This window comes from Zea mays, chromosome 3 (assembly GCF_902167145.1).
Source record: "Zea mays cultivar B73 chromosome 3, Zm-B73-REFERENCE-NAM-5.0, whole genome shotgun sequence".
Lineage (NCBI taxonomy): Eukaryota > Viridiplantae > Streptophyta > Magnoliopsida > Poales > Poaceae > Zea > Zea mays.
Window position 1 is genome coordinate 120,106,627 of NC_050098.1, and position 23,416 is coordinate 120,130,042.

Here is a 23,416-nt window from a genome sequence, read left to right on the forward strand (position 1 = left end):
AGGATCCCTTCAGACTCCCTAGAATAGATCAGGTGGTTGATTCGACCGCCGGATGTTCTATGCTGTCCTTCCTGGACTGCTATTCTGGATACCATCAGATCAGCTTAGCAAAAGAAGATGAGGAAAAGACTACATTCATTACCCCGTTTGGAGCTTTCTGCTATACCTCCATGTCGTTCGGCCTCAAGAACGCAAGAGCGACTTACCAGAGAGCTATTCAAACAGGCTTAGCCGATCACTGGGGCAAGCGAGTAGAAGCTTATGTCGATGACGTAGTAATCAAAACAGAAAAGTCAGAAACTTCATCGAAGATTTGCAACTGGTCTTCAACAGCTTGAGGCGATACCGGTGGAAGCTCAACCTAGAGAAATGTGTTTTCGGAGTACCAGCAGGGAAGTTACTCGGATTCATTGTCAGCCACCGAGCAAACGAAGCCAACCCAAAAAAAATCGAGGTTGTCATGAGAATGGAAGCGCCACGATCACAGAAGAAAGTGCAGAGGCTTACTGGATACATGGCAGCCTTGAGCAGGTTCATATCAAGGCTAGGCGAAAAGGGCCTACCGTTCTACAAATTGCTCAAGAAGGTCGACAAGTTTCAGAGGACCGCAGAAGCACAGGAAGCTCTTGAAGCATTGAAAAAGTTCCTGACTACGCCACCAGTACTCAAGCCGCCACGCCGAGCCACACCAAATTAGCCGACAGAAGATCTGTTGTTATACATCTCCTGCACGACTCACGTGGTAAGCACCATGTTAGTAGTCGAGCGGGTAGAGGAAGGGCACACGTATCTAGTACTGCATCCGGTCTACTTCATCAGCGAAGTTCTGGGACCCTCTAAAAAGAAGTACCCCCAAGTTCAAAAACTACTGTACGCGGTACTTCTAACCGCTCGCAAGCTCCGTCACTACTTTGACGACCACAAAGTCATAGTAGTCACCGGGTTTCCAATAGGGGATATCCTTCACAACAAAGAAGCCGTCAGAAGAATAGCCAAGTGGGCCTGTGAGCTGGGAGCTCAGGACATAGAGTTTCGGCCTCGCACAACAGTAAAGACTCAAGCACTAGTTGACTTCATATCAGAGTGGACTGAGCAACAAGTTCCTAACAACCCGGAGGCTACTGAAGTATGGCGAATGTATTTCGATGGCTCGATGAAGCTGCAGGGAGCAGGCGCAGGGATCCTCTTCATTGCCCCTGAAGGTGAACAACTCAAGTACACGCTTCAGCTATTATTCCCAGCATCAAATAATGCAGCAGAATACGAGGCACTGATCCATGGGTTGAACATCGCCATATCACTAGGCATTAAGAGGTTGATGGTATATGGAGATTCACTAGTGGTCATAAGCCAGATAAATAAAGATTGTGATTGCTCGACTGATTCTATGGGCAAGTATTATACAGTCGTCCTAAAATTAGAAGACAAGTTTGAAGGGTTGGAATTCCATGACGTGAAAAGAGACCGCAACGCAGCAGCGGACACGTTGTCGAAGCTAGGATCCAGTCGGGCCTAGGTCCCACTCAGAGTTTTCGTCTAGGAAGTATCACGCCCAAGTATTCCATCAGATCAGGCAAAAGAATGCAACACCTTGAGCCAACCAGAATCGGACCCTAATGACTGGAGAGAGCTTATCATCAGGTACATAAAGAATGAAGAAGAACCGGATGATAAGGCTACAACAGAACGCAGCGCGAGACAGTCGGCCCACTACACCCTCATAGGGGGCGCACTGTATAGAAGGGGTGCAACAGGAGTCCTCATGAAGTGCATTTCCTCAACTACTGGGAAGCAGCTATTGGATGAAATCCACGCTGGACAATGTGGAATACATGCAGCATCCAGAACTCTGGTTGGGAAAGTTTTTAGGTCTGGTTTCTATTGGCCAACAGCAAAGAGTGATGCCGCCAAGTTAGTCCAGAGATGTGAAGCTTGCCAGTTCTTGTCAAAGCAACAACAGTTACCGGCACAACAGCTGCAGACTATACCTGTAACATGGTCATTTGCGTGCTGGGGGCTGGACATGATTGGACCCTTCAAGAAAGCTTAGGGAGGCTATACCCACGTGTTAGTTGCCATTGATAAGTTCACCAAATGGATAGAGTACAAGCCTATTGCTTCTTTAACCTCAGCCAAGGCAGTGGAGTTCATACAAGACATAATATTCAGGTTTGAGATACCGAATAGCATCATAACCGACCTAGGATCCAACTTCACTAGCTCTGAATTTTTTTATTTCTACGAACAATGGAGTATCTAGATCAAGTACGCATCATTAGCACACCCAAGAGCCAATGGTCAGGTGGAAAGGGCCAATGGAATGATACTGGAAGCATTCAGGAAGAAGGTGTTCGACAAAAATGAGAAATTTGCAGAAAAGTGGATCAGAGAGCTGTCGTATGTGGTTTGGAGCTTGAGAACTCAACCTAGCCGAGCACTGCATGGAAATACCCCATTCTTCATGGTCTATGGTTCGGAGGCAGTACTACCCGCCGACCTCAGGTTCGGGGCACCAAGGCTGGTATTCGAAAACATAGCCGAAGCAGAAGCTACCAGGCTAGAAGATATTGATGTGCTAGAGGAAGAGCGATTGAACCCAGTAATTCAGTCAGCCAGATACTAGCAGACCTTGAGGCGCTATCATGATAAGGCCATACGACACCGATCCTTTGTAGTGGGAGACTTGGTCCTTCGCCGAATTCTAACGGGGGAGGGACGGCACAAGTTGTCACCACTATGGGAAGGGTCATTCATTATGTCAGAGGTCACTCGGCCGGGATCATACCAGCTTACTCAAATGGATGGTACAGATGTGGGAAATTCATGGAACATAGAGCATCTTAGAAAATTTTACCCCTAGCAAGGCCTCAAAAGCTATCGGAGCAACATTGTACTCTGTGATTGGAGGATCCGTCATCAATAAAGTCTTCATTTTCAAAGGCATTCAAACTACTGACTATCAACTGACTTCGATTCGATTGGACTCGGAATCAACACGCTTACTCGACTTAGGGTGACCACTATACCCTACTAATGGAGCAATCGGCTTAAGTCGGCAAACGACTTAAGACGGTGCAACATGCTCGCGCTTACTTGACTTAGGGTGACCACTATACCCTACTAACGGAGCAATCGGCTTAAGTCGGCAAACGACTTAAGACGGTGCAACATGCTCGCGCTTACTCGACTTAGGGTGACCACTATACCCTACTAACGGAGCAATCGGCTTAAGTCGGCAAACGACTTAAGACGGTGCAACATGCTCGTGCTTACTTGACTTAGGGTGACCACTATACCCTACTAACGGAGCAATCGGCTTAAGTCGGCAAATGACTTAAGACGGTGCAACATGCTCGCGCTTACTCGACTTAGGGTGACCACTATACCCTACTAACGGCGCAATCGGCTTAAGTCGGCGACGACTTAAGACGGTGCAACATACTCGCACTGACTCGGCTTAGGGTGACCACTATACCCTACTAACGGGGCAATTGACTCAAGTCAGCAATGACTTAAGATAGCACAATACGATCACATCTACCTATCTTAAGGCAACCATTATGCCTCACTAGCCAAGCGATTGGCCTAAGTCAGAAAAAATTCCAAAACCAGCACACCACATTTACTTTCACAATTGTTTAGAATGACTGTTATACCCTAACAGCAAAAACAATCAGTACTCCAGGAAAATAGAATGTTATAATTGTAAACACCAAGGACACGTTCTAGTGCCCTACCCACAAAACATTCAAACACAACCATCACAAGCACATAGAATTCATAGTACATCCAGTGTTTCACAAGATATCACTGCATCGAAACGTCTCTGCTAGCAATGTTTTTCGCAGGAGCAATCGAGGAAGAAGGTCGACTCGAGGCATCAGGCGTAGCCTTGACGTTGACAACAATGCCATCAAGAACCACTACGCCGGGCCTCCTCATCAAGATCCACCCCACGCGAATGGTTTTGTCCATAGCCTTGTCGCGCTGAGCCCTCAGAACGGCGCAGCTGTCCTCTGAAGCCTTGACAGTCAGTCGAGCAGTTTCTAGCTCCTGTGCGATGAGTTTCTTCGAAGCACGAAGATCTTTAATGGCCAAATCCTTGGCCGATAACTGTTGTCCAAGCCGTTGAACTTCATCCTGAGATACTTGCAGCTCATGACGATGATGGTCCAGATTAGACATAGTGAAGCGGTGACTCCTTTCCAAGATAGTCAAGGAATTGCTAGCGTCACGATATAACCTGTCCAAATTATCATGAGAGGCAACAAGTGATCGTCTTTCCCCCTACGAACAAGAATCAACATTCAGCACCCAGTCAACAATAAGCACAACAAAGTCAACCAAGGGAGTTCACCTCATATGCCATCCTTTCTGAGTCAAGCTGAGCATTGAGAGAAGAGTTCAAGGAGGGCGCATCATCCAGAGAAGCAGAAACTCGAGCCAGGTCAGTTTGACCTTGAGAATACTTCTCCTCAAAATCAGAGTATCGCTGGGATAAGTCGGCTTGACTTCGAAGATATTTTCCTCAAGTTCAGAGCACCGCCGAGCTGTATCTGACAATGCAGCTAAAAGGGGGTACATGATTATAAACACATTGATCAATAAAACAACTAAGGAAGAAATGAGGTCACTAACCAGCGTTCGACGCCTTCAAGTCAGCAATCTGTTTCTGAAGCAGCAATGGGTTCCACTGCATTAGAGACAGAGCTCCTTCCGGGACAGTGGCACCATGCGACCTCAGCTAAGCAGACATTCCATCAACCAAAGCCTGTGGTCGAAGACAAATGAGTATAAGAAAGATAATTTACCAAGAAGAACGATAAAGGGCAAGTAGTTGACTCACCTGAAGATATGAGAGGAATGATGGTAAACCCAAGTCAGGGGGAGCTATGTCATGGCTCGATGGAGGAAGATCAGCTGGAACAATTTGAAGAACGTTGCCAGGGGTGAGCTCAGCACCACCAGCGGATACTAGACTTCTTTCATCTAGCTCGCCGACCTCCAAGGTGACTTGATTGTTCGAAGCCGTAGAAGCATGCATCGCCATCGCCCCATCGGATCGAGGTGGAGACGACCCAACATGAACGTCCATGGAGGTGTGAGAAGGAGAGCTCACCTGAGAACCCTCTGGGCTGGGTTGAAGCTTGCGCCACCCACCAGAGCCGGATCACTACTAGCAACACCCTCGGGGGCTGGGTTGCAGCTTACGCTACCCACGAGAGCCGGATCACTACCGGCGACACCCTCGAGGGCTGGGTAACTGCCAGCACCACCCTCGAGAACTAGGTTTTCTAAAGCAGCCACCTCTAAGGGTGAAGGCTCCCCTGTCACCTCCATGGGAGTCAGGTAACTCGGACCAGCATTTTGGCATTGAAGACTGCCTTCCAAAGTCGACGATGCACGAGACACTGGGATACCTCCAATCCCATGTCAGGAATTTTTGAACAAACAGCCATCACGTCATCAGCAGTTGGTTCCGATAGCATATCCTCAGGGACGACCTCCTCAAGGGCCTGATCAAAATCCGATATTGACAGTCCCTGAAGGCTGACAAGAGCTGACAGAGCTGGAGAAGGAATATCACTCCCCCTTCACTACCTCTGTAATGTTGGCTGTTCTTACGGATCAACGGGACTTCTTCTTCATCATCTTCATCAAATATACGGACAACAGCTGATGCACGGTCACACCCATTGGGTTCAACCTCAGGAAGGACACACCCATTGGGATCAACCTCAAGAAGGACCTCTGCTGACACTTCATCACAAACCGGAGCAGAAGGACCAGCATCCTGGTCCAAGCATGACAGTCGCCGAAGCCGCCTTTTCTTCTTCTTCTTTCCCTCTACAGGTGTAGTCGGACGGCTAACTTGGCGAGGACGTTTTGGGCGAGCACCCTCAGGCTTCCGGGTCTCCACTGCTTTGCCAAGCTCTTGTCCAGCCGTGATAGCCATCGGCTCAGCATGGGTTGAGTCGGAAGATTCCCCAGCCAACATACTAAGCACATCATCTATCTCTACATCGTCTGGGCTAGCTGGCATCTCAAAATGAGTTTGCTTCTCATCAGTGGGAAGATTCCAAAGAGGAGCAATCAGAGCTTCAATGTCCTCGGGAGAGGGTCGCAATCTAAGACCCAGACCACCATCACTAGCAGAAGGGTTGGATACAAATTCAGAAAATGACCTATGAGGTGGCAGATTCCAGGCAGAATAGGCAACAGGAGCACCAACATTTGACACTCTGCCCCTCAGAATTGTGTCCAGTCGGCTCACCAGATCCTCAGCGGGAATTCTCTTGTTGGTGACCTGGGTAGAGTCATTGATACCACTGTACAGATAAGCTGGGTATGCCTTGTCTTTCAAAAGCTGAATATTCTTGAAGACGAAATCAGCGACCATAGCTTCAGCAGTCAAACCTCTATCTTTCAATAAGCAGACCTCAGCAAGAAACACTTTTGCCTATGTTACCTCTGAAGGGGTCGGAGATTCTACGTAGCTTGGAGTACGGACATCTAGCTGCCTCCCTGACCGAGGGGGAAGGGACTTGCAGTGATTCTCCACGACGAACCACTCTAGGCGCCACCCCTTGATGCTATCTTTCAGAGGGATATCAAGGTACTCTGATTTCCTCCCGCGACGCAGTTCCAGACTAGCGCCACCAACAAGTTGGTGTTGTCCCCCAGCCATCCCGGGCCGACAAAGATACAGATACTTCCAGAGGCCAAAATGGGGAAGAATCCCGAGATAGGCCTCACACAGATGAATAAAAATGGAAACTTGCAAGATAGAATTAGGGTTCAAGTGGGTCAAGTTCAGATTGTAAAAATCAAGGAGACCGCGGAAGAAGGGAGAGATGGGAAGAGCGAGACCGCGAATAAGAAAGGGAACATAGACGATGGACTCATGAGTGTCCTCCATCGGAACAGTAACTCCGCGGCAAATCCACCAAGAACAGAGTTCTTTTGGAGGTAAAACCCCGACATCCACAAGGCGCAGAAGATCAAACTCTAAAATTACAGACATATGGTTACCCGCGAATGGCAACTAACTATCAGGGTCGATTGGCGGGATGATAGTCACGGCGGAGCTCTGTTTCTTTCGTTTTGGCGCCATCGCAATCTCGCTGGCGGAATGAGCAGGAGCGAACTCTAAGGAAAATAGGGGAGTAGTTCGAGGCGGAAATGTGAAGTTAGGGCTCAGAAATCAAAAGCGCACGTCAGCATGAGTATAAATGGGGTTTTCCCGGGTTGGGCGCCATTTCTAAAAAGTGCCAAGTCAACACTCGGGAAAGTGAGACTTCAGACATAACTTGGTCGTTACTTCTAAAACGCCGACAGTTTCAAGTATAACTCGGCTGTTACTTCTAAAACGCCGATAGTTTCAAGCATAACTCGGTTGTTACCTCTGAAACGCCGACAATATCAAGCACCACTCGGCCGTTACCTCTAAAACACCGAAAATTTCAAGCATAACTCGGTCGTTACCTCTAAAATGCCGACAATGTCAAACACGACTCAGTAGTTACCTCTAAAATACCAATGTCATCAGTCATCGCTCGGCGATTATTTCTAAAAATACCGGCAGTGTTAGGTGCAAAGGCGAACTATCAAACGATTATAAAGAAGGAGCGGCGAAAAAACGAAAGTTTGCTCGGAACAACTAAAACTTCTTCATTACATAGTGGAAGGGGTCTTCGCAAACTCAAAGACTGACCCATTATGAATCAGCCTTTTCCCCTTTTTACTACAATACATTACTACAATTACTCACATTACACTATACTACTAACCACAACTACATTATTTCACTACTACTAATGATATTACTAATTATCTATACTAATATTTAAGCCAGTGGCGCTTTGCCACTGGCCTTGCCGTCGCCGCTGTCGTCCTTGCCACCGTCGTCGCCTACGCCACCCTTGCCGCCATCATCGCCGCCGCCATCACCATCGCCGCCGTCGCCGTCGCTCCCTTCCTCAGACGAGTCGGAAGAGTTCTCCTTGTCCGAGGAGACCTCCGACTCATCCGAGCCCTCAAGCCCGGCGCGCTCGACGGACCGGATGTACGTCCACACCTCGGCAGCTATCCCCTGGGAATCGTCCGAATCATCGGACGACGCCGGAGGGGAAGCGTAGACCGGAGATCCCTCAGACTCGGAGGAGAACTCCTCTTCCAAGTACTCGGAGTCACCGAAGTCCTCCGACGAAGGACTCAGCTCGTGTTTCCGTTTGTCGTCGGAGTGACGCGGTGAACCCAAACCTTTCATGTTCTTGCCCATGGCTAGACAGAAGAGAAGAGGGAGTTGGAAAAGAAGCAATAGACGACCAGAGGATGTGTGAAGACAACAACGGGGCAAGCAGTCTATTTATAGAGGATGAAGGCAACTGTTCATCTCCTACCACGCTCACCGAACAGTCGCAAGTATTCAATAAACAATTCAAATCGCCTGGAAGCAAGTCAGGCAGCAGACACCGCTTCGCGTAACACGACACCATTTGGACTAAGGTCAACTGCTTGGGTGATATGATTATGCCCCGCGGTCACATCAAGTTACTACTCCAGGACAGTTTGTTAAACGCTCTGCGTACCAAGACGTCCCTTGGTCACACCCATTGGGGGGACGACCAGGAATTTTCAATAGATTTTCTGAACAAGTCACATCCATACAGTATACGCAATGAATGTATTGAGACAGAAGGAAGATATCGATAGAGATCATAGGAAAGCCAAATATAGCCACTAAACTGCAAGTCTAGTCAGCAGAAGCATTGAAGCACAAAGCGAAACGAAGACTAGCCAAGAGCCATCTACCAGATGTCCAATCTGTCGCCGATCAAATAAATTTCAAACCTAATGAGGCACGAGCAGACCATGCCGTTTGAGTTCACAAAAGCATAAGACGAAGATAAAACACTGATTTCCAAAGCATGGGACGGAGATAAAATGTTGATTTCTAAAGCATGGGATGAAGATAAAATGCTGATTTCCAAAGCATAAGACGGAGATAAAGTGCTGATCCATAAAGCATGAGATGAAGATCTTTGAGTGGATTATTTGCAACAATCCACTCAAAGCTCGGGGGCTACACCCATTGGGTGCACAATGAATCCTTAACTTCAAAGGACAGAATGCTGATCTCTAAAGCACAAGCTGATGACAAAGCACCGATTTCTGAAGCATGAGACGAAGATTGTTGAATGTACCAAGGGAGGACAACAGAAGAATTTTTTTGCTAAGTCACTCAGAGTTCAGAAGCAACGCTCAATAGGTGCACCTTCAAAGCGCCTATCACCAAAATGAAAATCAAAACTGCAAGCTGGACCTAGAATCTTTGGGCTCATTAATTCTAAATCAACTCAAAGATTGGGGGCTTGTGGGGGACAGATATCCCCCGGGTCCACTAGAAGGCTAGAAAGGCCTCACGAAAGGCCTCGGGCCTATTGTTTCGTAAGGTCGTTCCTTCGTGGGCCAGGGGAGGACTGCTGGCAGAATGGGCCGACACAGGGAAAGAGCAAACGCGGGCCAAGGCGGCTCGTGGGGTCTGAGCGTTATCCACAGCTCTGATCCGATTCTCCCACACGACCACCTTGGACATCGGAACCAAATGAGAGTAAGTCGGCAAGATTGTAGGAAGATAAGTTCAGTCGGTTCGCTATTACTTAGGAATACATTGTTATCATACATGCATGTAGTGCCCCACGGTCGGATATATAAGGCCTAGGGGCCACCCCATCAGAGGGAGTCATTTTTTATCAGCCATCTTCTCGGTTCTCTAGCACACTCCATACTAAAGAATTCCCCTGTAACCCACCACATAAAGATCCACACTAGGAAGTAGGGTATTACGCCTCTCCAAGCGGTCCGAACCTGTAGAAAATTGTCCATCGTCTCTCGTGCGTCTTGCACGAACCATCGAGCTACAATCAGCAACATCGTCCTACCCAAAAGCACCTCGAGGGGTAACCCCTGGTGCGCAGTCGGACCCCAAACACCGACAGAAATGACTTGAGAGTGACTTGTCCAAATAGAGAGTTTCCAATTTCTTCCAAAGAGCTAAAGCAGTCTTCTCCTCACAAACTTGCCTCAACACATTATCTACAAGAGCCAAACAGAGCATTACCAATGCCCTCTTATCAATAGTCTTCATCTCTTCTCTAGATGTGGAAGCCAAATTAGGATCAGCATCCTCCAAAGCACCATCCAAACTCTTGTCAACTAACACAGATTGTATTTTAACTTGCCATAACCTTAAGTCACCAGTTCCATCAAACTTGCTTACTTCAAAATGTGACATTTCGAGATAGTAACCAAGTGCCTTTGATATAACATGGCTCTGATACCACTTGTGAGGGTTGGCACGCAGAAGAAGCGGGCCTAGAAGCAGCAAGCTAAGCTGTCACAAATATTTTACCGAACATCTCTTGGGCATAAACAAAAAGAAGCACTTAAGCTTCAAACCAGGCAACCACTTGCTATTCGGCGATACATCAACAATATATGTGCAACAATCAGCTCACTATAGCATCTACCCCATAAATAGATCACCAACATATCAAAGAGCACATATATTCCCCTCATGCCAACAAGACCATACACCAAGAAACTTAAGTGATGGATCTAATAGCGAGCAAGATGATGAGTAATCAACACATATGACAAGCAAAATACCCAAGCAAGTGAAGACACAGAGATTTACCTGGGAAATTCCTTGCGGAGAGAAAACCCACTGGCGGCGGCGAGCAAGAACTCCACTATGAAAATGAAGAATACACAAGGTGGGAGCCAACATGTGAGGAGAAGCTCTAGATCCCCAAATCACTCTCTCAAGTTTGTGGATTTGGTGCCTCTCAATCTCCCCTCTCCTCTCTCTAAGACTAGCTCTCTCTTCTCTGATTTCCCTTAATGAGCTAGTGCATACCGAACTCTTTCCCCTGGAACACACATTTGCTTGTTTTGCAGAAGACCCCTTGGCTGACCCCATAGTGGATGCGTCCAGCCGACCCCGGTGGGGAAATTGGAGTTGCTGGTCGCAAGGGTCGGCTAGAGCTACTGACCACGACTAAGCTGTCGACCACACTCTTATTTATGCATTCATTAATTGTGATCACTTGAAGCAGCAACGCTAGCTTGCGCTCAATACTTCTACATGTGGACGCTTCGGTGATTGTTAGAATTAGTTAGACTTATTCACCTTAGCTGCTAGCTTTGAGTGCCAATGATTAATGGTTGAGCTATGCTGCAATGTAGATATCACTATAGGAATCATGAAGATTCCCGTCGACCGGATTAACTCCCGTCGGCCAGATGAAAAGCCGACGGGAGTTAGTTAACTCCCGTCGGCTACAGGCCAGCCGACGGGCCTTAACTTAACTGTGTATGTTCTGTGTATGTTATGTGTGCAATTGTGGAGAAATATCTAATTTAGTGTTGTTGTTTCAGAATTATAGGTTAACTCTCGTCGGCCCAGTTAATCCCCGACGGTTTGACCATAGCTGACGGGAATTAACTATTAACTCCCGTCGGCCCAGTTAATCTCCGTCGGCTGACCTGGTCGACGGGAGTTAATAGTTAATTCCTGTCGGCTGGTATGGCCGACGGGGATTAATTAATAACTCCTGGCGGTTGTCCTGGCCGACGGGAATTAGCCATAACTCCCGTCGGCTAGTTAGTGGCCGACGGGGATTAATTATTCCCGTCAGCGGCCGACGGAAATAAACTTATCTCCGACACCCGACGCCTGTCGGCTGACAATCGACGGGAATAAGCATTAAACCGACGGGAATTAGTTATTCCCGTCGGTTTAATGCTTATTCCCGTCGGTTCCTGACCGACGGGAATTAAGTGTTTTCCTGTAGTGTGTGTGTTTCTATTTTGTTGTTGATTGTTGTCTTGTTGACGGTTAATCCATTATGAGTTTCTGTAGTGACTGAAATATGAAGAAGGAGATATTGCGAGAGGTATATTATTTGGAGTGGACGTTGAGAAAACTTGTGCAAATAAATTGTATTGCAATATTTATGTCTATTTTACAGCATGCTTGAATTATTTGTATTTTAATATATGCAACTTTCGTACTTAATTTTAAAATATTAGACTTTATATCTGTTTGCTTTGCCGAATTTACTTCTATACATATAGTTGTATATAAAAATTTTGTTACGCTACACCCTATATGAAAAACCTAGATCTGTCACTGGTTTAGTCACAGTGTTTAATCGAGATTAAAATATCTCTTACTTATTGAGGTTAAAACCTCTCTTACTTATTTGTGTGCTTGCGCGTATTATTATAGTTGTACCAAATGGGCTTATAGTCTTTTGACGTCATGCTAACTATGTTTATGATGCGGCCGCTGCCATGTGTACAGGAGAAAATAAGACCTATAGCACTTAGATATGGATACTCGATTATAAAGACGAAGGGGAGCATCGGATTGACAGCCCATGCTTCGTATCGGGGCTATCGGACCTTGTGTTTTATGGCCGAATATAAGTATTATAGTTATGTTTGTGTCAATGTTTAAAACGAAAATATAATGCAGAATCACTCTCTAAATGCATCATAACTCGGGTCCTCGAAGAGTATCTTTGTGCTTGTTTGGATGCACGCAAATAATCAATGAACTGGACCAATTAAAAATCATATGGACGCGACAAAACATAACAAGACGTACACAAGGAACGGAAATATGGAACGGAGACACGGGGAGCTTAACGCATGCATGCGTCAGGGGAAACCCGGGGCGTTGCCGGCGAGGAACGTCTGCGCGAGGCGCTCGTCGCGAAACCCGTCGGCGGCGGAGTTATCCGCGGCCCAGACGAAGATTCCATGCAGCCTCCCCTGGCGGCGCAGCTCCCGGCACGCCCTGAAGAAGCCCTTCCCGGGGCGCAGGCCGCCGCTGGCGGGGTCCGTCCCGAAGCTGACGAGCACCTTCCCCCCTCCGCCGGCGCCGGCGTACCGGGCGCTCTGCTCGTCGTAGTGGGCCAGGAACTCCGGCACCGTGGTGTTGGACGGGTACGCGTAGAACTGGAAGTTGACGTAGTCGAAGTCGCGGCCGTAGCGTCGCCAGAGCTCGGCGTAGTGCGCCTGCACGTCCGGGTTGGCGAAGGGCGCGATGGAGGCGAAGGAGATGACGCCGCGGGCCCGGAGCGCGCGCACGAGGCGGCCGACGCACTCGGCGAACACCTCGGGCGTCTCGCGCTCCCCGAAGTGCTCGTAGTCCACGTCCACCCCGTCGAGGCCGTAGCGGGTGAGGATGGCCGCGAGCGACGCCACGGCGTTGCCGACCCAGGCGTCGACGGAGGACGCGCGGAACGTGGCGTTGGCGCCGAACACGGTGTCGCCGCCGAGGCTGAGCGCGACGCGGGCGCGGGAGGAGGGGCACTTGAGGGCGGCCACGGCGGCCGGGGTGAGGTTCGCCTCGTCCCAGAACACGGCGAAGCGGCCGTCCGTGGGCACCGGCGGCGCGGAGGCGTTGGTGGCGTTCGCGGCGTAGTCGATGGCGAAGGAGAGGATGAAGTGGAAGTCCACGCCCGGGTGCACCGGCACGTCCGCGAACGTCACGTTCTTGCCCTCCGCGCCGATGTACTCGCGGAACAGAGGGCGTGCTGGCGACGACGGTGCCGCCCAGCTCGCCGCCGCCGCTGCCGTGGAGGCCGCCGCGACTACGAGCGCAGCAGCGATCAACGGGTGAAGAGAAGCCATGACGACGGTAGGAGGTCAGCCGACGACGCTGGCTAGAGATGAAGAAGCATTGACGTTGGTTTCCAACGAATATATAGGAGCGCAGAATCTGGCAGGTCCAGGTGAACTGGGACTTGACCAGGTCAGTAGCTAGTACGTGTTGGTGAGCTGTGTGATCGATCGAGCTGCTGCCGCCTGCAGGCGGTGCACTCAACTTTGGCCGGCAAGTGTATGTGGCAGACTCTCATTCCAATGCAAGCACATTCACCTGTTCCTCCCAACCCTACGTATGTTATGGCCTACAGCTACAGCCTACAGGCCGGCAGCGTGCAGGCGAGGCGACCACGAGTAAAGCTAGACCAGGGACCGTGTGAGGACGTGTGGCAGAGCTTCACACCCATGCTTTTCGGCTTCTGACCAGAGATGGCCAAACGGGCCGCCCGGCCCGGGCCCGGCCCGCCAGACACGGTTAAGAAACCGGGACAGGTCTTCTAAGCCCGCGGGCTTGATTCTCTGTCCGAGCCCGGCTCGCAGCAGGCTTAAACGGTCGGCCCGTTTAGCACGAAAAAGCGGACCGAAAACAGGCTAAGCGGGCCATAAAGCACGTTTTAGTGCAAAAAAGCGGGCTTAACGTGCTTAAAGGTAAACGGGCCGTGCCGGGCTAGCCCACCGTGCCTAATTTCCTATCCGAGTCCGGCCCGCTTATTCGTGCCGGATCGGCCCAGACCCGTATAGAACCGGGTCATGCCGGGCTCGGACCAGGCCCAAACAGCGGGCTTCGTGCAGGACTCGCGGGCCTAATGTTGGCCATCTATACTCTAGCCCGATTCTGACTGTTTCAATCTGTTTTTTTTTACAGTTAAACGATTCTCTTTTGAGTTTGGTTTTACGAAAACCATTTTTTAAATCACTCGAATCAACGTGAATGTAAAATTCATTGAGTTGTCATAACCGGAGAAAACCACCGCTTTCTAAATCCTAAAACATGTAAATCTTTTTATCGTCATATGTATGTAAGCCCGTGATAGCTAGATCATTAGTATTATAGATTCTCGAAAAGCTGTCATATCGAAAGGAATAGCATTTAACCAAACAAACGTTAAAAACATCAATTAATTATTTACATTAGAAGTTGTGAGCTTTAAGAAAACTACTCTCACCATCCTACTTTTCTTTGAAGAATCAAATGGAATCACTCTACGCTACAGAACTAGAGAGCGGAGCTCTTCTTAACGACATCTTAGTAGTTTATATTGTAGTGTCTGTCTGTCTCCATTCTAAGAAAACAAATGAGAATGACTTGTATTATTATACGGACGACGATCCATTTTGAAGCTAGTACAAGCTAAAACTAGCTTTACAAGCGGAGTCAAAAGCAGCTTTTTCTAAAAGCCGATTTTTTTGTAGTGCAAAAATGAAAGCACATCTAGACCTGCTTTTAGCAGCTTTTAGTGGAACTGTGAAAATATATATAGAAGAATTTTAGCGACTTTTAGTGGTTCTCACCAAACGATTTTTAGTTTTTTAGCAGTTCACAGCCCACAACAGCATTTTTCACAGCTCACAGCCCACAACAGCTTTTTTACAGCCACAGCCCAACCAAACAGACCCTAAAGTTAAACCCTTTTAAAACCCTGTCAAAGCTCATAGGTTTTTTTTTGAAAAAAATGGATAAAACGATTTCTTAGGGCTAGTTTGAGAACCTCATTTTTTCAAAGAATTTTCATTTTTCCCAAGGAAAATTAGTTCATTTTTTCTTAGGAAATAGAAATCCCTTGGTAAAATGGAGTTTCCAGAGTAGTCCTTAAAGCACTTCTAATAGTTCTCAAAAGTCACACTCGGTCTTGGTGCTTTAGAAGGATTAAAAAGATATTTGTATCTGTAACACCCCTGGTGTTATAAGAACTAAAACTTGAGCATGACATCATATGCATTTACATGTCATTATGTTTGTTACACCTAGAATGCATCCACTAGGCTAAAAGTTCAAAACAAGTGTGATGTGATGACTTGAAGAGCTTCTTAACCCTAGAATAGGGTACTTGACCAAGGAATAGAGGTGTATGGGTGTGTGTAATACAAAATTGAGTGTTATCTCCAAAGTTAGTGGAAATGTTCATAAGAGACTAAACTTGATGGATTTGAGTGGCACACAAACCCTAGAATACCCAAAACCCTAATAAGAGCCCTAAAAACCCTAATTTGTGCCTTATAAGGTGATTTGAATTTCTATAAATTTTTGGACCAAAGTGCATTTATCAAAGTGGTAGAATATCAAAAACTAAACAACTTTTACATTGGAAATTTTCAAGTGATGCGGAACAAATTGGAGTAAATTGTAAAACTTTCCAAAGCACCTATATGGCTAACTCTGAAATCACTGTGATTGGGCTGACTTTGGGACCTTGTATTTCTTAATCTATGGAGATTCTGCCCCAAGTCATTACAACAAAATGGTAGAGCTATGTTAGTAGTTCAAGTTTGATTAAGTGACTAAGCCTTGGTGCTCTATGGAAAGAAGAGATGAATGGACCTAAAGTTGGGCTGTCAGTCACCACTGAAGCTGAAATTCGACTGTCCGTGAACTAAGATGAACTTTGAGATCGATTTTGAATAGGATCCAGTGGATGTTTGATCGAGGTTGCTATAACAAAATCAAAGCTGGTTTGTAGAAGAACAATTTTGCTACAGATGGATTGGGGAGTTGTTACATGAAAATTAGAGAACGGGGCTCCTCAACTTGCTCGGTCAAGCGCTCTGAATGGAGCTCCCATGGTACAGTGACCTGAAGAAGATCACTGATTCAGTTAATCTGTCGCCGCCGGAGAACTTGCGCCATGATTCACGCCGGCCACCGCGATCCGTGCCATTGTGAAGTGGATAACCGTGGCGGGTGAAAAGATCTTGGGTGAGGAGAACTTAGGATTGAGCTGGATCACCGCCTGATAGTCGCCTAGAGGGGGGGTGAATAGGGCGAAACTGAAATTCTCAAAAATAATCACAACTACAAGTCGGGTTAGTGTTAGAGATATAATCAAGTCCGCGAGAGAGGGTGCGAAACAAATCGCAAGCGAATAAAGAGTGTGACACACGGATTTGTTTTACCGAGGTTCGGTTCTCGCAAACCTACTCCCCGTTGAGGTGGTCACAAAGACCGGGTCTCTTTCAACCCTTTCCCTCTCTCAAACGGTCCCTCGGACCGAGTGAGCTTTCTCTTCTCAATCACTTGGAACACAAAGTTCCTACAAGGACCACCACAAGATTGGTGTCTCTTGCCTCAATTACAAGTAAGTTTGATCGCAAGAAAGAATCAAGAAAGAAGAAAGCAATCCAAGCGCAAGAGCTCGAAAAAACACAAGCAAATCTCTCTCACTAGTCACTAAAGCTTTGTGTGGAGTTTGGGAGAGGATTTGATCTCTTGAATGTGTCTAGAATTGAATGCCTAGCTCTTGTAAGTGGTTGGAAGTGTGAAAACTTGGATGCAATGAATGGTGGGTGGTTGGGGGTATTTATAGCCCCAACCACCAAACTAGCCGTTTGGTGGGGCTGACTGTCGTATGGTGCACCGGACAGTCCCAGCCACGTCACCAAAGCCGTTGGGTTCCGACCGTTGGAGCTCTGTCTTCTAGGCCCGCCTGGATGTCCGGTGGCGCACTGGACATGTACTGTAGAGTGTCTGGTGCGCCAGTATGGGCGTGCCTGACTTCTGCGCGCGCTGGCGCGCATTTAATGCGCTGCAGGTAGCCGTTGGCGCCGAAATATCCGTTGCTCCGTTGTCACACCGGATAGTCCGGTGCACATCGGACATGTCCGGTGAATTATAGCGGACTAGCCGTTGCGAATTCCCGAAGCTGGCGAGTTCTTGAGGCGCCGTTCCTTGGAGCACCGGACACTGTCCGGTGTACACCGGACAGTCCGGTGAATTATAGCGGAGCGCCTCCGGATTTTCCCGAAGGTGACGAGTTTGAGTTGGAGTCCTCTGGTGCACCGGACATCGTCCGGTGGCACACCGGACAGTCCGGTGCGCCAGACCAGAGGTGCCTTCGGTTGCCCCTTTGCTCTTTTGTTGAACCCAATTCTTGGTCTTTTTATTGGCTAAGTGTGAACCTTTGGCACCTGTATAACTTATACACTAGAGCAAACTAGTTAGTCCAATTATTTGTGTTGGGCAATTCAACCACCAAAATCATTTAGGAAATAGGTGTAAGCCTAATTCCCTTTCAATCTCCCCCTTTTTGGTGATTGATGCCAACACAAACCAAAGCAAATATGGAAGTGCATAATTGACTAGCTTGCATAATGTAAGTGCAAAGGTTGCTTGGAATTGAGCCAATATAAATACTTAAAAGATATGCATGGATTGTTTCTTTCAATTTTTGACATTTTGGACCACGCTTGCACCACATGTTTTGTTTTTGCAAATTCTTTTTGTAAATCCTTTTCAAAGTTCTTTTGCAAATAGTCAAGGGTAAATGAATAAGATTTTGCGAAGCATTTTCAAGATTTGAAATTTTCTCCCCCTATTTCAAATGTGTTTCTTTTGACTAAACAAAACTCCCCCTAGATGAAATCCTCCTCTTAGTGTTCAAGAGGGTTTTGATATAGATTTTGAAAATACTACTTTTCTCCCCCTTTTGAACACAATAAGATACCAATTTGAAAATATTCTTTGACAAACTAAAATTTTTGGAAGTTGGTGGTGGTGCGGTCCTTTTGCTTTGGGCTCATACTTTCTCCCCCTTTGGCATGAATCGCCAAAAACGGAATCATTAGAGCCCTTTGCTATACTCTCTCCCCCTTTGGTCATAAGTAAATGAGTGAAGATTATACCAAAGACGAAGTCCTTTTGCTTTGAATTCTCCCCCAAAAGATGGAGAGATGCGCGGAGCGACGATGAAGGATGAGTTGCGGAGTGGAAGCCTTTGTCTTCGCCGAAGACTCCAAATTCCTTTCAATGCACCTATGACTTGGTTTGAAATATACTTGAAAACATATTAGTCATAGCATATGAAAGAGACATGATCAAAGGTATATAAATTAGCTATGTGTGCAAATTAGTAAAAGAAGTTCCTAGAATCAAGAATATTTAGCTCATGCCTAAGTTTGTTAAAAGTTTGTTCATCAAGTGGCTTGGTAAAGATATCGGCTAATTGATCTTTAGTATTAATGTAAGAAATCTCGATATCTCCCTTTTGTTGGTGATCCCTTAAAAAGTGATACCGAATGGCTATGTGTTTAGTGCGGCTATGTTCGACGGGATTATCCGCCATTTTGATTGCACTCTCATTATCACATAGAAGAGGAACTTTGGTTAATTTGTAACCATAGTCCCTAAGGGTTTGCCTCATCCAAAGTAGTTGCGCGCAACAATGGCCTGCGGCAATGTACTCGGCTTCGGTGGTAGAAAGAGCAACGGAATTTTGCTTCTTTGAAGCCCAAGACACTAAAGATCTTCCCAAGAACTGGCAAGTCCCTGATGTGCTCTTTCTAATGATTTTACACCCCGCCCAATCGGCATCCGAATAACCAATCAAATCAAAAGTGGATCCCCTAGGATACCAAAGCCCAAACTTAGGAGTATAAACTAAATATCTCAAGATTCGTTTTACGGCCTTAAGGTGAGCTTCCTTAGGGTCGGCTTGGAATCTTGCACACATGCATACGGAAAGCATAATATCCGGTCGAGATGCACATAAATAGAGTAAAGATCCTATCATCGACCGATATACCTTTTGATCGACGGATTTACCTCCCTCGTCGAGGTCAAGATGCCCATTGGTTCCCATGGGTGTCTTGATGGGCTTGGCATCCTTCATCCCAAACTTGCTTAGAATATCTTGAGTATACTTCGTTTGGCTTAGGAAGGTGCCTTCTTGGAGTTGCTTCACTTGAAATCCTAAGAAATACTTCAACTCTCCCATCATAGACATCTCGAACTTTTGTGTCGTGATCCTACTAAATTCTTCACATGTAGACTCGTTAGTAGATCCAAATATAATATCATCAACATAAATTTGGCATACAAACAAGTCATTTTCAAGAGTTTTAGTGAATAGAGTAGGATCGGTCTTTCCAACTTTGAAGCCATTAGTGATAAGGAAATCCCTAAGGCATTCATACCATGCTCTTGGGGCTTGCTTGAGCCCATAAAGCGCCTTAGAGAGTTTATAAACATGATTAGGGTACTCACTATCTTCAAAGCCGGGAGGTTGCTCAACATAGACCTCTTCCTTGATTGGTCCATTGAGGAAGGCACTTTTCACGTCCATTTGATAAAGCTTGAAGCCATGGTAAGTAGCATAGGCTAATAATATACGAATTGACTCAAGCCTAGCTACGGGTGCATAGGTTTCACCAAAATCCAAACCTTCGACTTGGGAGTATCCCTTGGCCACAAGTCGGGCTTTGTTCCTTGTCACCACACCATGCTCATCTTGCTTGTTGCGGAAGACCCATTTGGTTCCTACAACATTTTGATTAGGACGTGGAACTAAATGCCATACCTCATTCCTAGTGAAGTTGTTGAGCTCCTCTTGCATCGCCACCACCCAATCCGAATCTTGAAGTGCTTCCTCTATCCTGTGGGGCTCAATAGAGGAAACAAAAGAGTAATGCTCACAAAAATGTGCAACACGAGATCTAGTGGTTACCCCCTTATGAATGTCGCCGAGGATGGTGTCGACGGGGTGATCTCGTTGGATTGCTTGGTGGACTCTTGGGTGTGGCGGCCTTTGTTCTTCATCCTCCTTGTCTTGATCATTTGCGTCTCCCCCTTGATCATTGTCGTCATCTTGAGGTGGCTCATTTGCTTGATCTTCTACTTCATCAACTTGAGCTTCATACTCATTTTGAGTCGGTGGAGATGCTTGCGTGGAGGAGGATGGTTGATCTTTTGCATTTGGAGGCTCTTCGGATTCCTTAGGACATACATCCCCAATGGACATGTTCCTTAGCGTGATGCACGGAGCCTCCTCATCACCTATCTCATCAAGATCAACTTGCTCTACTTGAGAGCCGTTAGTTTCATCAAACACAACGTCACAAGAAACTTCAACTAGTCCCGAGGACTTGTTAAAGACTCTATATGCCCTTGTGTTTGAGTCATATCCTAGTAAAAAGCCTTCTACAGTCTTAGGAGCAAATTTAGATTTTCTACCTCTTTTAACAAGTATAAAGCATTTGCTACCAAAGACTCTAAAATATGAAATATTGGGCTTTTTACCGGTTAGAAATTCATAAGATGTCTTCTTGAGGATTCGGTGTAGATACAACCGGTTGATGGCGTAGCAAGCGGTGTTGACCGCCTCGGCCCAAAACCGATCTGAAGTCTTGTACTCATCAAGCATGGTTCTTGCCATGTCCAATAGAGTTCTATTCTTCCTCTCCACTACACCATTTTGTTGTGGGGTGTAGGGAGAAGAGAACTCATGCTTGATGCCCTCCTCCTCAAGGAAGCCTTCAATTTGTGAGTTCTTGAACTCCGTCCCGTTGTCGCTTCTTATTTTCTTGATCCTTAAGCCGAACTCATTTTGAGCCCGTCTCAAGAATCCCTTTAAGCTCTCTTGGGTTTGAGATTTTTCCTGCAAAAAGAATACCCAAGTGAAGCGAGAATAATCATCCACTATTACAAGACAATACTTACTCCCGCCGATGCTTATGTAGGCAATCGGGCCGAATAAATCCATGTGGAGTAGCTCAAGCGGCCTGTCGGTCGTCATGATGTTCTTGTGTGGATGATGGGCACCAACTTGCTTTCCTGCTTGGCATGCGCTACAAACCCTGTCTTTCTCAAAATGAACATTGGTTAGTCCTAAAATGTGTTCTCCCTTTAGAAGCTTATGAAGATTCTTCATCCCAACATGGGCTAGTCGGCGGTGCCAGAGCCAACCCATGTTAGTCTTAGCAATTAGGCAAGTGTCGAGTTCAGCTCTATCAAAATCTACCAAGTATAGCTGACCCTCTAACACTCCCTTAAATGCTATTGAATCATCACTTCTTCTAAAGACACTGACACCTACATCAGTAAAGAGATAGTTGTAGCCCATTTTGCATAATTGAGATACAGAAACCAAATTGTAATCTAATGAATCTACCATAAAAACATTGAAAATAGAATGGTCAGGAGATATAGCAATTTTACCCAATCCTTTAACCAAACCTTGGTTTCCATCCTCGAATGTGATAGCTCGTTGGGGATCTTGGTTTTTCTCATAGGAGGAGAACATTTTCTTCTCCCCAGTCATGTGGTTTGTGCACCCGCTATCGATGATCCAACTTGAGCCCCCGGATGCATAAACCTACAAAACAAGTTTAGTTCTTGACTTTAGGTACCCAAACGGTTTTGGGTCCTTTGGCATTAGAAACAAGAACTTTGGGTACCCAAACACAAGTCTTGGAGCCCTTGTGTTTGCCCCCAACAAACTTGGCAACTACCTTGCCGGATTTGTTAGTTAAAACATATGATGCATCAAATGTTTTGAATGAAATGTCATGATCATTTGATGCATTAGGAGTTCTCTTCTTAGGCAACTTAGCACGGGTTGGTTGCCTAGAACTAGATGTCTCACTCTTATACATAAAAGCATGATTTGGGCCAGAGTGAGACTTCCTAGAGTGAATTCTCCTAATCTTGCTCTCGGGATAACCGGCAGGGTACAAAATGTAACCCTCATTATCCTGAGGCATGGGAGCCTTGCCCTTAACAAAATTATACAATCTTTTAGGAGGGGCATTAAGTTTGACATTGTCTCCCCTTTGGAAGCCAATGCCATCCTTGATGCCAGGGCGTCTCCCATTATAGAGCATACTACGAGCAAATTTAAATTTTTCATTTTCTAAGTTATGCTCGGCAATTTTAGCATCTAATTTTGCTATATGATCATTTTGTTGTTTAATTAAAGCCATGTGATCATGAATAGCATTAATATCAATATCTCTACATCTAGCACAAATAGAAACATGCTCAACAATAGATGTAGAGGGTTTGCAAGATTTTAATTCTATAACCTTAGCATGTAATATGTCATTTTCACTTCTAAGGTTAGAAATAGTAACGTTGCAAACATCAAAATCTTTAGCCTTAGCAAGCAATTTCTCATTTTCAACTTTAAGGCTAGCAAGAGTAATGTTCAATTCTTCAATTTTAGCAAGTAAGTCATCATTATCATTTCTAAGATTGGGAATTGAAACATTACAAGCAATAGAATCAACCCTAGCTAATAAATTGGCATTCTCATTTCTAAGGTTGTCTATAGTCTCATGGCAAGTGCTTAGCTCACTAGATAATTTTTCACATTTCTCAACTTCTAGAGCATAAGCATTTTTAACTTTAACATGTTTTTTGTTTTCCTTGATTAGGAAGTCCTCTTGGGAGTCCAAGAGATCATCCTTCTCATGGATGGAACTAATCAATTCATTTAATTTCTCTTTTTGTTGCATGTTTAAGTTGGCAAAAAGAGTGAGTAGGTTATCTTCCTCATCACTAGCATTTTCATCACTAGAGGACTCATATCTAGTGGAGGATTTAGATTTAACCTTCTTCTTTTTGTCGTCCTTTGCCATGAGGCACTTGTGGCCGACGTTGGGGAAGAGAAGGCCCTTGGTGACGGCGATGTTGGCGGCGTCCTCGTCGTCGGAGGAGTCGCTAGAGCTTTCGTCGGAGTCCCACTCCCGACAAACATGGGCATCGCCGCCCCTCTTCTTGTAGTATTTCTTCTTCTCCTTTCTTCTC

General features: G+C 46.2%; 1 protein-coding gene across 1 annotated transcript; it reads right to left on the reverse strand.

The window, feature by feature from the left end:
- Positions 1-12,599: 12,599 nt before the first annotated feature.
- Positions 12,600-13,766, reverse strand: LOC100277930 (uncharacterized). The gene has a single exon (NM_001367300.1). The coding sequence runs from the start codon at positions 13,705-13,707 to the stop codon at positions 12,730-12,732; it is 978 nt and encodes a 325-aa protein (NP_001354229.1). The 5' UTR covers positions 13,708-13,766; the 3' UTR covers positions 12,600-12,729.
- Between the last annotated feature and the right edge of the window lie 9,650 nt (positions 13,767-23,416).